This window comes from Nanorana parkeri, unplaced genomic scaffold (assembly GCF_000935625.1).
Source record: "Nanorana parkeri isolate BGI_ZX_2015 unplaced genomic scaffold, ASM93562v1 scaffold1376, whole genome shotgun sequence".
Taxonomy (NCBI): domain Eukaryota; kingdom Metazoa; phylum Chordata; class Amphibia; order Anura; family Dicroglossidae; genus Nanorana; species Nanorana parkeri.
In genome coordinates this window covers 367815-380701 of record NW_017307644.1, presented here as the reverse complement: position 1 = coordinate 380701, position 12887 = coordinate 367815, and the positions used below count along the sequence as shown (strand labels likewise).

Below are 12887 nucleotides of genomic sequence, written 5' to 3'. Positions count from 1 at the left end.
AAAGTAAAGAAAAAAAGGAAGGAATGAAGGAACAAAGTAAGGAAAACAGGTGCGAAAGAAAGGGGGAAAAAAAGGAAGGAAGGTACAAAGTATGGAAGAGAGGGATAAAGGGAAAAAAAAGAAGGAAGGAAGGTACAAAGTATGGAAGGGAGGGATGAAGGGAAAAAAAAGGAAGGAAGGCACAAAGTATGGAAGAGACCAATGAAGGGGAAAAAAAGAAGGATGAAGGGGGAAAAAAGGAGGAAGGAAGGTACAAAGTAAGGAACAGAGGGATGGAGGAAAGAAAAACAAATGAAAAAAGGAAAAAAGGTACAAAATAGAGACAAGTACGAAGGGAAACAAAAAGGAAGGGAGGGAGAGATCTGATGGCTGGCTTGACCATTCTGTGACTTGAACCCTACAAACAAAGGTCCAGGATCTCTATGATGAAGCCCTTATGAAAGGTAGCATGTCTGGTTGGGGTAAAGATGTTGGATTGGGCATGCACAGCGGTGTGCAACTTGCACGATTGTTTGCTTGAGACTACAAGGTAGAGATGGATACCAAACTGGACCTGACACCTGCAGTTTAGGAATGATTGTTCAGTGTTTGGGAGAGGCTGCTGAGATCAGATATAATGACCTGGTATGCACACCAGAAGGCATCTAAGTCCCCATGGGTACATAGTCTTTTTTAATGCATGTGAACGAAATCAGCTTTATGTAAATGGTATTATTAGGGTGTATCCATGTAATAAAAAAAAAATCATATGTGGCATGTTGGAAACTGTATCCCATTACAGGCTGTGATTCCTGGTTTCTCTGTGTTGATCCTCCTCTCTTACAGCAAGTTTAACAGGCTGGATCTGTCTGACTAACAACATAGAAGCTATTGACTTCCTCCAGTTAAAGGAAACGTCTGTCAGCTTCAGTGAAGAAAATCACAGCATGTATTACAAGTTCTCCACTAGAAACAAAAAAACATTAAAGTGCTTATTTAGGCAATGCCCAGTGCTGTCAATATCACATGATTTTGGATAATGGGGGCTGCAGGGGAAGGCACCATGATAGTCTCCAGTAGGGGTAGTCAAACTTTGGCCCTCCAGCTGTTGTAGAACTACAAGTCCCATAAGGCATTGCAAGACTATGACCACCATAGGCATGCCTTCCAGAGGCAGATGTATAATGGGATTTGCAATTTCACCACAGCTGGAGGGTCGACGTTTGACTACCCCTGATCTACAGGGACAGGAAGATTTGGAGAAACCATCAACAGTGTAATGATGGCTGCTATTCAACCAATGAACAAACAGATGATACAAGAAGCTATCTAGCCGCAAAAGTGAATAGTGGTTGGATCATACACATTGGGGAAGGGGGAGTGCGGGTTACTGTGCACATTGCGCCTTGTAAATCTGAAGGTTCTCTTCTTATTGCAGATAAAAAGTGCTCAGTCAGATTCAATGAAAACTTATATACTAATTAGTAGGGATGCACAGATACCGGTTTTTCGGTATCAAGTACGAGTACCGATATTTACCTTTTGATACTCTCCGATACCAAGTACCGAAGGAAGAGCAGATATGCAGCCGGTGCTGTAAACAGTGCCGCAAGGTCCTCAGAAGTCTGCCTTGAGGTCCCCAGCAACCACGGGACCTTATGGCAGCCTCATGTGTTTAAAAATGTTAAGTGCCGGTATCGGCACATAGTATCGGAGCATTGTGAAAATGCCCGGTATCAAACCCCTTTACTGATATTGATATCGGGGCATCCAATGTGTAAGTGTAACACTTTCATGTATTTATTACCTTACACATCGCTTCCCCTGACAATGCTTTTAACTGCTATTCTCTCCAAAAGGACAACAACATCTTACTGTCTACTGTTCAGACTGAAATTCTGATTCAGAGATAACATAATCATGTAAATCTTTGGACAGAGAAGACGGTGGGTGGTCTGTCAGCAGTACATTGAATAGCTTTGCCATGTGACCTGTAAAAATTAAACTGTCACAGTAATGTACACATGAATACTTTATTTAATATAGGATGAGTAAAGTAAAATCACCACTGACCATTTGAAGGTCTTACAGCTGTAGGATAAAACCTATTCCTCAGCCTGGATGTGTTCTGATAGAAAAGTAGCCATGCATGATGAGAATTGTTCTTGTATTTCCAAAAGGAACGTGTAATGTAAATATCCTGGATTTCTTGGAATATTATGCCAGTAGTCGCATTTGTATTGTTTTTACCACCCAGTGCAATGTTCTGTAATTCTGAAATGAGCAATTTTCATAGCAGGATTTAATACATCCACCAAAGATGGATTCTACAACAGACTGTAGAAGATGGTTAGGGATACATGTGACATTCCTGACTTCCCAACAAAATCACATCTACTTCTTCGTGAAAAAGTGGGGTGATATTGGGCTATCTACACATAAGCTTCTACTTAGGTTGTCCACTTAAATCTGAACTACCAACCTTTCTTTCAGTCTTGCACAGTTGTACCAGCTCCTCTGCTGATGAGATACTTACCCGCAAACTGGTCCCTGCTGTTAGACGTGCATGCACATGTGCACGCAATCTTATGCTAAAACGTGCTTTGGTTCATAGATGTGTGCGCGCAATGGTGTACATGCTCATGCATGCTTTATCTATTTAATGAACAGAAGTCACGATCAAGTTGCTGAGTGGTCCTTAGGTTGTCCCTGTGTGCCCTGCGTTCCTGATCTCCTGTGTTTGAACCCAGCTTGTGATCATTGACTCCTCCTCCTTCTTCCGATTTGGTACCTCGACTCTCTGCTCTACCATGTATGATCCTGGCTTACGATTCCTGACCTTCCTCCTGATCTGTGATTCTGCTTCTCGTGTATGACCCCGGCTTCAAACCTGACTGTACTCCTGGCTTGCTACTAGGTGCCTCGTCCTACCAGTTCCCTGAGCCACCTCATCTAGCCAGTGCTTCTCTGGCTCCACATCTGTTTTATGATCCAGTTCTGAGAGATCCCAGTGTCATCCTTGTTCTGCAGACTAATCAGCCGGTGCAACGCACTCCACGAAACCCGGCCAGCCACCAGTTCCAGAGCCTGTGCCTCTCCCCATTCTTACATCCCCTGTCACCACCTCCCGAGGTGTAGGATGAGCGGTGCATGGGTATCCCCCTTCTCAGTTGGGTCTCCATCCTGGTAAGCGATACCTAGACAGAAATTACTTACTCTGTTTTCTATGCACACTGTGAGATTCTCACAATAAGCATTAGAAGCTGCAGCAAGTGAAATAGAGCCTAATTTCCTAGCTGGAGGATGTCCAGGATCATCTAGTATTTCCTTAGCCTACCTATCATTGGACCGCCCCTTTCATTCATTGGATTTCAGGTCTTTCAATCATGGAGGTTCGGCATCACATTTGGGCATCACCTAGGACACCCTGCATACAATATAGTCTGCTTAGGAATACCCACTTCTCCAGGCTAACACCCACCAGTCAATACATTTTGATATTTGTATAACCCCTGGCATCAGGGCTGAGGGCTCTTGAGAGATTACTGAGGCAGAGTGCTGTGATGTTTTCAAGGATCTATGTACAGCACCCTGCTGATCCCTCCCACCAGTCACAATCTGCTTACTTTGCACAAAGAAGCACAGAGGTCCAGTAATGACAGCACTGAGTCTAAAATAAGGTATGTAATTCAAAAAAGAAAGGGTTTATTTAGCATTTTAATGAGAGGAAGAGGAATCAGGTAGGGCAAGATATTAGGGACATTGCCCTCTGCTTGTCTTCTATTTGTCCTCTACTTCCTGTCCCTTATACACAAAAAGTAGTAGTGCGTGGAAGTCTCCTCAAAGGGTAAGAAATCCCTTGTTAGACAGTTATCACTAGAAAAAAGGGTACCAATTGGAAGATTTCTCCTCTACCACTGTTCTAGTGACAACTCACAATGATCTGAGGTTCTAACCCTTCACACTAATGCCCATGTCCAATACTATAAAAAAAAAAATTGTAAATACAATTTAACCCTTTCCATAACATCCTCTTGCGAAAATCATATATATCTCAATTGAGTGTTATGCTGACTGTCTGGAGTTCTGCTTTAAAGGTAGTGAGCATTCTCAGAAATATTTGCATGGATGTTTTGCAATCAATACGCCCTTCTCCGGGAGCTGACGGAGTTCAATCGTGCCTTGCACTGCGTAATGCTTCATTGTTTTAATGTCTGTTTCATGTTACAGCCAGCTAGCCACATTGTGCCACGTGAAGGTAGAATACACAAACAGGGAAGTAGAGATTTCTTCGTTGATCTCTGGATTAAAGCCAAGACAATAACCTATATATATAAGACGGAGCTAGTTATTTGTAAGACTTTGCCATCATGGAGAACTGGCTCGGTTTATGCCTTGTGCTGCTCAGCGTTACCTGTTCCTGCGAAGCTGTTGGAAACTGCTGTGAGTATAATAACGATCAGAAGATGACCTGGTTTCATCTCCATCCTGATAATAATAAAAAAAAATCAAATGGATCTCTTTCTCTTTTCCCAGCTGTTCCAGACACCATGAAGTCTTCTGTCACCAACCTGGCCATCAACATGGGTCGTAACGTGGGGCCATGTGTCCCCCCCGATCCTTGTGTTCTTCTGGCACTGAACCTGGGACAGGTCAAGGACCATACAGCAGAAGACATCCTGATTGAACTGTTGAAGAAAGATGCTGTGGACAAAGTGTCAAACAGTAAGCTACAATCTATGTTCTTTCCTTTAAACCGGTCCGTTTTTTGTGTTCACAGAACCTCTTTTGGCCAAAATTGTTCAGATCTGTTTTAGGAAAGCATGACCCTTTATAGACTCCCTAATCCCTCAGTCCCTCTTTTCTTCAAAACTGTCAATTTTTGTAATAACATTACCTATTTTGGGCAAATTATTCTGGTCTGATTTAGTACAGAACAACCCTTTTAGATTCCTGAATTCCTTGGTATCTCGTTCCTTCAAAACTTTCCATCTTTCTGAAGGATTGGCCTTCTTTGAGATACAAAACCCTTAGTTTCCACTTTTTGCCATCCTATTCCAAAGGAACCACAACTCTGTTTGGACCACATTGTAGATTGTGCTGTTAAGGGAAGGATGTTGTCTGCTATTCACAGTGAATGTTTAAACTCTACAGACCAACAAACAAGAGAACGCAGAGGTGGCTTTATGTTTAAAGTGCTGCGCAAACTGTTGGCGCTATATAAATCCTGTATAATAATAATGTTTGCTGAACTGTAAAGAGACATGTGACTCCTCTCTGCACCCCCTTCCTCCTCAAGTTGTCTTGTTGAATTTAGCCACACATATTTAGAGGGGACAAGGAGAGGGGATCAAAAGTTATCACAGTTTGTAAACATTGAGCCTTGGTGTTGTCCTCCTTTCCTCTTTTGACCTCGGCATTGGCCTACACGTATTATTATGGTCAAAACATGCTTTTAGGCTGTTATTGCTATCTGTGTTATTTTTGGGTACATTTCCTATTAGTTATTGGCATATTTCACAAGAGGAAAAAGTGAGGGTCAAACCCAGCTTTTGTTGCTGGAACAAGAGGTGAGAGGTATGCATTTTCATATGACAGCTGTCAGAAGGTTAGGGGTAAAAAGTTTCCTGGGACAGCTGCCAGGAGCTGAAGGGTACACCTTTCCTAATGACAGCTGCCAGGAGCTAAGGGGTACACCTTTCCTAATGACAGCTGCCAGGAGATGAGGGGTAGACCTTTCCTAATGACAGCTGCCAGGAGCTGAAGGGTACACCTTTCCTAATGACAGCTGCCAGGAGCTGAGAGGTACACCTTTTCCAATGACAGCTGTCGGGAGCTTAGGGGTACACCTTTCCTAATGACAGCTGCCAGGAGCTGAGGGGTACACCTTTCCTAATGACAGTTGTCAGGAGGTAAAAGGTACACCTTTCACAATGACAGTTGATTGGAGGATAGGGGTAAACCATTCCCAGTGACAGTTTTTAGGAGGAGAGGGGTAAACCTTTACCAATGACAGCTATCAGGATGTGAGAGGTACATCTTTCCAGTAGCAGCTGTCAGATGGCAAAGCGTACTCCTTTCCCTATGACAGCAATCTTTTAAAATATGGTATTGCAATCTTTATTGAAATAATGTTTTGCAATAAGCAGGTAGTTTAGGATTGTCCTGGATTGTGTAAATTGTGTTTATGCCACAGTTGTTCTACACAAAAATTATGCTGCAATAGATAGCTTTATGTATAAAAATGGAAAATAATCTTAGAATGCGAGTGCTCTCTTTGGTTCCTGAAATGAGCCAGGGGAAAGCAAGAGTGCAGAAGGGAGTGACATGAGTCCTGCCCCATTTGGCTACTAAAATGATAGATGAGGCAATGAGCTGGAGTAAATAACACTGGTATGGGATGAGGGTGGAGCGGTGAGGTGTTTAGCGGTACCCTCAGTTCAGATACATGTCTGGAGGCATCAAGGATGTTTCTAGCCCTAAGTACCTCTGGATTTGCCATTAGGCTGGGATTAGAGAAGCCCTCGAAGGCAGAAACATGTACTGTATATCCTCTGCTCAAATCTCTGATAGTGAGAAGGCGATATCACCCCGGAGAAGCTGCATCATTATATAGCTCTGACATATACCGCAGTGCTGTACAGAGTACACAGCCAATCACATCAGTTATGCTTGGAGTGGTAGAAGCAAAAAAAGTGTGGTGATACAGTACAGTGATATGTAAAATTATACAGCAATCAATGCAGAATGGCACCGGCTATAGAGGACTACAACAAATCTGATTAATACATTTTATACAGCATGGGGGCGGGGGGGGTTTGCAGGTAGTCTTTCCTGCACACTCTTCAAGCAGGTTTACTTTCTTCCGAGATCTTGGGACTGCCGGCAGCTTCTGTTCCCCCACACTGCAGTCTCCCTGCAACGACGTGATCATCTTGGCGGGCAGCGTCTTAGCAGGCAGCAGCGGGAGAGAGCTCAGAGCTGGGAGAGGCGGAGCGGTACGTGTGGAGCAACATGGGCAACCAATCGGAGGCCGACTAATCGATGATGGAAAACGTTGACAACATTTTCCATCATCAATTTTAATCGACTTAGTCGATTACTTGTTGCAGCCCCAGTCACATCAGTCTCTGTACAGAGGAGCTGACACTCTAATGTCCCCTCCCCCACAGTCCATCAGTCTCTGTACAGAGGAGCTGACACTCTAATGTCCCCTCCCCCACAGTCCATCAGTCTCTGTACAGAGGAGCTGACACTCTAATGTCCCCTCCCCCACAGTCCATCAGTCTCTGTACAGAGGAGCTGACACTCTAATGTCCCCTCCCCCACAGTCCATCAGTCTCTGTACAGAGGAGCTGACACTCTAATGTCCCCTCCCCCACAGTCCATCAGTCTCTGTACAGAGGAGCTGACACTCTAATGTCCCCTCCCCCACAGTCCATCAGTCTCTGTACAGAGGAGCTGACACTCTAATGTCCCCTCCCCCACAGTCCATCAGTCTCTGTACAGAGGAGCTGACACTCTAATGTCCCCTCCCCCACAGTCCATCAGTCTCTGTACAGAGGAGCTGACACTCTAATGTCCCCTCCCCCACAGTCCATCAGTCTCTGTACAGAGGAGCTGACACTCTAATGTCCCCTCCCCCACAGTCCATCAGTCTCTGTACAGAGGAGCTGACACTCTAATGTCCCCTCCCCCACAGTCCATCAGTCTCTGTACAGAGGAGCTGACACTCTAATGTCCCCTCCCCCACAGTCCATCAGTCTCTGTACAGAGGAGCTGACACTCTAATGTCCCCTCCCCCACAGTCCATCAGTCTCTGTACAGAGGAGCTTACACTCTAATGTGCCCTCCCCCCCCCCGTCACATCAGTCTCTGTACAGAGAGGAGCTTACACTCTAATGTCCCCCTCCCCTCCCCCCACTGGGGTGCAGAGGACGGGTATGATGGAATGAGGTGCAGGGATGGAGAGGATTGGTATGATGGTGGAATAGGGTGCAGAGGACGGGTATGATGGTGGAATAGGGTGCAGAGGATGGGTATGATGGTGGATTGTGTTGCACGGTGTCGGGTCCCAGGCTCCGGGGTGCTCGGGGCACTTACTGTCTGAACATTCCCTCCATGTCTTCTGCTGAACGGTTCAGCCTGGATGCCAGCTCGTCCCCAGCCATAGTGATCGCACCGGCCCGGGTAGATGTAAGGAGCGCCGGGATTGGAGGCTGAACCGCGGTGGGCGCGTGGTGCGTGCGGCTTAAGTGTGAAGCCGCGAACAGGCAAGGTAATAGATAGCCGAATAATTAACACACCTCCATTATGTTCAACTTATTTATTTTCTCAATTGCCTTCATGTAATGTAGACGTTAGAGGTATTCTTCATGCCAGGCTGAGTTATTTATTGTTAAAGATTGGATATATACCTTGGAAACCCCATAACACCCGAAGACTGAAGATGCAGAATCGCATAAAAGACATTAAAAAGCCTTGAAGGTGCACTCTAGGCATATATAAAATACACAAATGAATGCAGCACAATCAGCAATACAGTCAATAAGGTATTCTGTAATCCTTTTGCTGCCAGACCCATTTTTCATTTTTGGCACATCTGTGAACAGGAACCTTTTGGGCCTAAAGATTACCTAAAACCTCCGAAACATTCTTTTCAGGCCCTAGAATGGTGGCAGTTACAATTTTTTATGTCACATGATAAATGAACAAATCTATATTTTTTCAGGTAAAATACGGCAATTTAATTTACTGCACACAAACACGATATAATATCCAATTCTTTTGTAAAATATAAAAGATAAGGTTGAGTCAATTAAACAGATGTCAACCCCCAGAATAACATGCACCGTGTAATTGCGAAAAATTACTGTACTACACATAGTCCATAGGTGATGCATTAAAAGCTTTTACAGCTTTGTGGCCCTAGAATTATTGCTCTCACTCTGGCCTCCACAACAATACCAAATATGCATAGCACAGTTTTCATTATCGAATGTGTGTATACCTGACTGACACATGAGCTTGCTTTCTTTGATGCGTACAGATTGTGCTTGATCAGCTTCTTCTCCAGCCTGATAAGCCAGAGAGTGACAGCTCTGGTTCCAGAAGTGCTCAGAGCTGAGCTCTTCTAGGTTAATTTTTCACTTTTCCATCCTGACACCCACCATGGAGGTCCCTGGTGCCCCAGAGGGACACATTACTGGTGGTGGTGGTGATTTCCAACCAAATCACTTCTTCTACATAGCCGGCAGCCAGGAGAAAAACATAATCAAATGCCCAGCTATAGCGACTGGGAGTTTGTGTACATAACAGTGCTCTTGCAGTCCCTCTACAGGAGGGACACAACTGAAAATCAGAGGAACTATTCCGCGTTTGATTGTTGTCACTGGCACATGCATCCCCATTGGAGGTGAAAAGGAAAAACAACCTTTGCTCACAATTAATGTTTATTTATATATAAAAAAAAATTTAAATTAGGAAAGGGATTGGCATGGCCTGTGTGGAGCCACGTGGAAGCAGGTAGATTGGGACACTGATGCTGATTTAAGGAGTGATGGTGACCCTCCATCGGGTTGGCAGCACTAAGGTTTGATGCCGCGTTCCTGTGATCCCTAAATCACTTCCTCCTTTTCTCTGAATAGTGCTTACTGCTGGCACTAGGAGCAGGCTGACATAGGACTATTGTGTCCTCTTCCAGGGGCTCCAGACACCATCTTGGGAGATCCTGTGTCTAGTCTTCTCTCTGCAGATTTTGATGACGATCATAGCATGATCTGCATCACCAGGGTGCCCTTATAGTGGGGAAGTTCATATAGGGAAAGGACCCCATTTGTGAAGGAGAGATAGGAGACTGTTGCTGCCTCACCCCTCCGTCAGAGGGATGGAGGATTTTGATACCAGGTCGCTCTGTACTTAGAGCAAAGTGAGGTTCACAGAGAGAGAATAGGCTTCCTGTTGCAGGATTCCCTGGTGTCCGGAAACCTTTAAGGGGACCTGTTAGTGTTTCTTAACCTTTTTAGCAGAGGCAGGAAGCATATCCTATGAAAAGGAAGAATCTGTTTGTAACAGAACTCTATGGTAGTGGATAACATTAATGTAAACAAAACCACAGAAGGTGTATAAAAGAACAGTTCCCTACAGTAGCAGAATAAAGAAAAGACAGTGCTTGAACCAAATGTGAGCTTAAGGGAGGCAACCTCTGACCAAAATCCTATTGCTATGTATGCACTGAAGATTTCTGTACTGTACCTGTTGGACTTATACTGTTCATGCTACCTTACTGCCCTACTGCCTGTGTGTTCTTTGTCAGTCACTTCTGCCTTTTTTTACAGGTTGCCCCTAACAGGAGCTTTTTAAGACAGTAGTCACATAACACCTCCTACACATTGTTCATGTTAATTCATTAAACGTGTGCACAGCAAAACCTCCCAAGAACATTCTAATAACACATTCCAAGGAATGTTTTTTAACATCTCAAAGTAAAAGACTTTCTAACAAGAAAACCAATTATATAAATGTAGCCCCCATCACCTTTTCTGAGGTGGCTACTAGACATTTAGTGATTGCCAGTGCTGTAGTCAGTCTGGCTGGATTATAGTTGGCATTTATCTGGTTAATTCCAGGTGCCTGGAAATTACTTTATCCCCCTGGGTGTAGTGTGACTCTGCTATATTGTGGGACAGCCAATGAGTGTATGTACAGTACAGCAGCCAATCACTGGGTTTCTCTCAACCAGTGGTGCATGCTCGGATAGGGTACATATACTGGAAGGAATTGCCATGTGCTAGACTAGTTGGGACCAGCCATGGATTAGCACTGGACTGGACTGGATGCTGTCCAGCCACCCCCCAGGCTAGGCCTGAGGCCTGGGGGTGGGCAGAGGCTAGAGTGTGGGAAGAGTTTCCCTGGAACTCAATTATGGAGGAGGCCTATGCTTTTGCCAGAGGAAGAGAACCAGGAAAATGGATGGCTCTTGAAGTTACCTGGAATTGGAGGACTTTAGGGGCAAGGCTGGTGTCTTTCCTGCTGAGTATTTATTAGACATGTGCACTGCCAAAAAATTTGTTTAGTTTCGTTTCGTTTTAAATTCGCATTTGTGTTATTTCGTTTTTCGGGATTCGGGTGTGAAAGTCAATTCGGATTCGGAATTCGGATTCGGACGAAAATTTGGTAGCGTTAGGTCGAACGTTCGTTTCATTTTCTGTTCTTATTCGTTTCTTATTAGTTTCATATTCGTTTCTTATTCGTTTCGTTCGTTCGTGACATTCGAGGGGGAAAAAATATTTTTCTCCTCTAATGTCACTTTGCTCCAACGAACGAAACGAATAAGAAACGAATAAGAAACGAACGTTCGAACTACCGCTACCGAATTTCGGAAATGGAAATTCGGATTCGTTTGCATTTGTTATGTCTGTAATTCGGAATTCGGATATAGTTCTGGTGAGTCTGGAGTCTATGTCTGCTACACCCTGGAAGTCAAGGATCCCCATACCCTCTCTCCCCAGTATGAACATGTTAATAAATGTTATTCAGCATTGCAATACTGGAGTGGACATCAGCTTTGTGGGCTTTAGAAGAGGGCGGTTAATGCTAATGGGGCAGCTGAAGACCAAATCCCCTAGACAGATTAGTGATGACCCGGGTTATTCCAGCGACTCCTTCGGGGGTGAGCGCCTCATAAAGAATCCGAATGCTATCATTATCATACAAGCTGATTTAACCATTAGTAAAACATGTATAAATTACATTTCTTTATCAGGGGATTTCCCCTTATCTCCTGTTTTGGTGTCAACTGTAACATTTTTTATTTCCCATCATTTCCTCTAATGAAGGTGAGTCTTCCGAAAGGAACACAGATAGCAACAAAAACCTTACCTACTACATCCAAAAGTAACAAAAATTGTTGTTTTTTTGGAAGTTGGAGCTTGTCCCTTAAAATTCTTGTGACCAGCTGTCCAATCTCTAATTGGCTGTCTACTGAGTGATTTCTGCCTTCTCTGTCCGTAGAAAAATACTTCTCCTCTGGGAAAGTGGCCCTTTATGTTATGGCTCTTCGCTCTTCGTGTGTCGATCCCAGCAACATCTCTGTTCCGGGAGGAAGCGCTGACCTTGTCCAAGTTCTGGAGACCAAAACTCATAGAGAGCTTCAAGCTTTTGGTAAGTTTTAATGAAGGGTTCCAGTCAAAAGGAAAGCTAACAGGGTTATTCGCTAAAGGGTGAAGAGTTTGGAGAAGGCAGGAGAAGTGAACAATCTAGGATAACATAGCTGAAGTGGAAAGTGAGCTGAATTGGAGAATTTGTCCAAATCATCTGTTTTGGTCTAGATTGTTCACTGCCTTCTCCAAATGTTGTTCAAAAAAGAATATATATAGCAGTTTTGTATATAATGTTTTTTTGCATTTTCATGGTCAAGATTAAATAATAGAATACTTATCATAGTTTGTCAGGTAAATAGGACATACTACGTTTGAACATTATTAGTCTTCTGTTAAGCCAGTAGGTGGAGCTTTAGGGGCCTTTTCATGTTTTCTTCTGTCTACTTACTACCTGATGTTAAAAGCTAATTGTTTACAGGATTCAGTGGCTCAATGTGATCCCTTATTGTGTGATATTTCCCTCAGACATAGCAAGCCTGAAAGCAGGGAGCATCTGCTGTGCTGTCCGTTTAGCTATCCAATAGTGCTCTGCATGTGCTTTGTCATGTATTTAATCATTATTTGCTTACATATAGGAAATGTAAAACACACTGGGGGGATTTATAAAATCTGGAGCAGTTTCCCATGGCAACCAATCAGCTTCTCTCTTCAGATTGTTCAGTTAAGCTTTGAAAATGAAAGATGGAAGCTGATTGTTCATAGCTGCTTTACATTCTGTCTGCTCCAGTTATGATAAATTCCACTTAC

General features: G+C 43.8%; 1 protein-coding gene across 1 annotated transcript in view; it reads left to right on the top strand.

Annotated features, from left to right (window-relative positions):
* Nucleotides 1–4243: 4243 nt before the first annotated feature.
* Nucleotides 4244–12887, top strand: part of LOC108797973 (gastric intrinsic factor-like) — a 42463-nt gene continuing 33819 nt past the window's right edge. Inside the window, exons 1-3 of the mRNA XM_018569662.1 lie at nucleotides 4244–4422; nucleotides 4516–4704; nucleotides 11992–12141. Of these exons, the coding sequence (XP_018425164.1) occupies nucleotides 4350–4422; nucleotides 4516–4704; nucleotides 11992–12141 (412 nt within the window). The 5' untranslated portion in view covers nucleotides 4244–4349. The remainder of the gene's footprint in view (nucleotides 4423–4515; nucleotides 4705–11991; nucleotides 12142–12887) is intronic.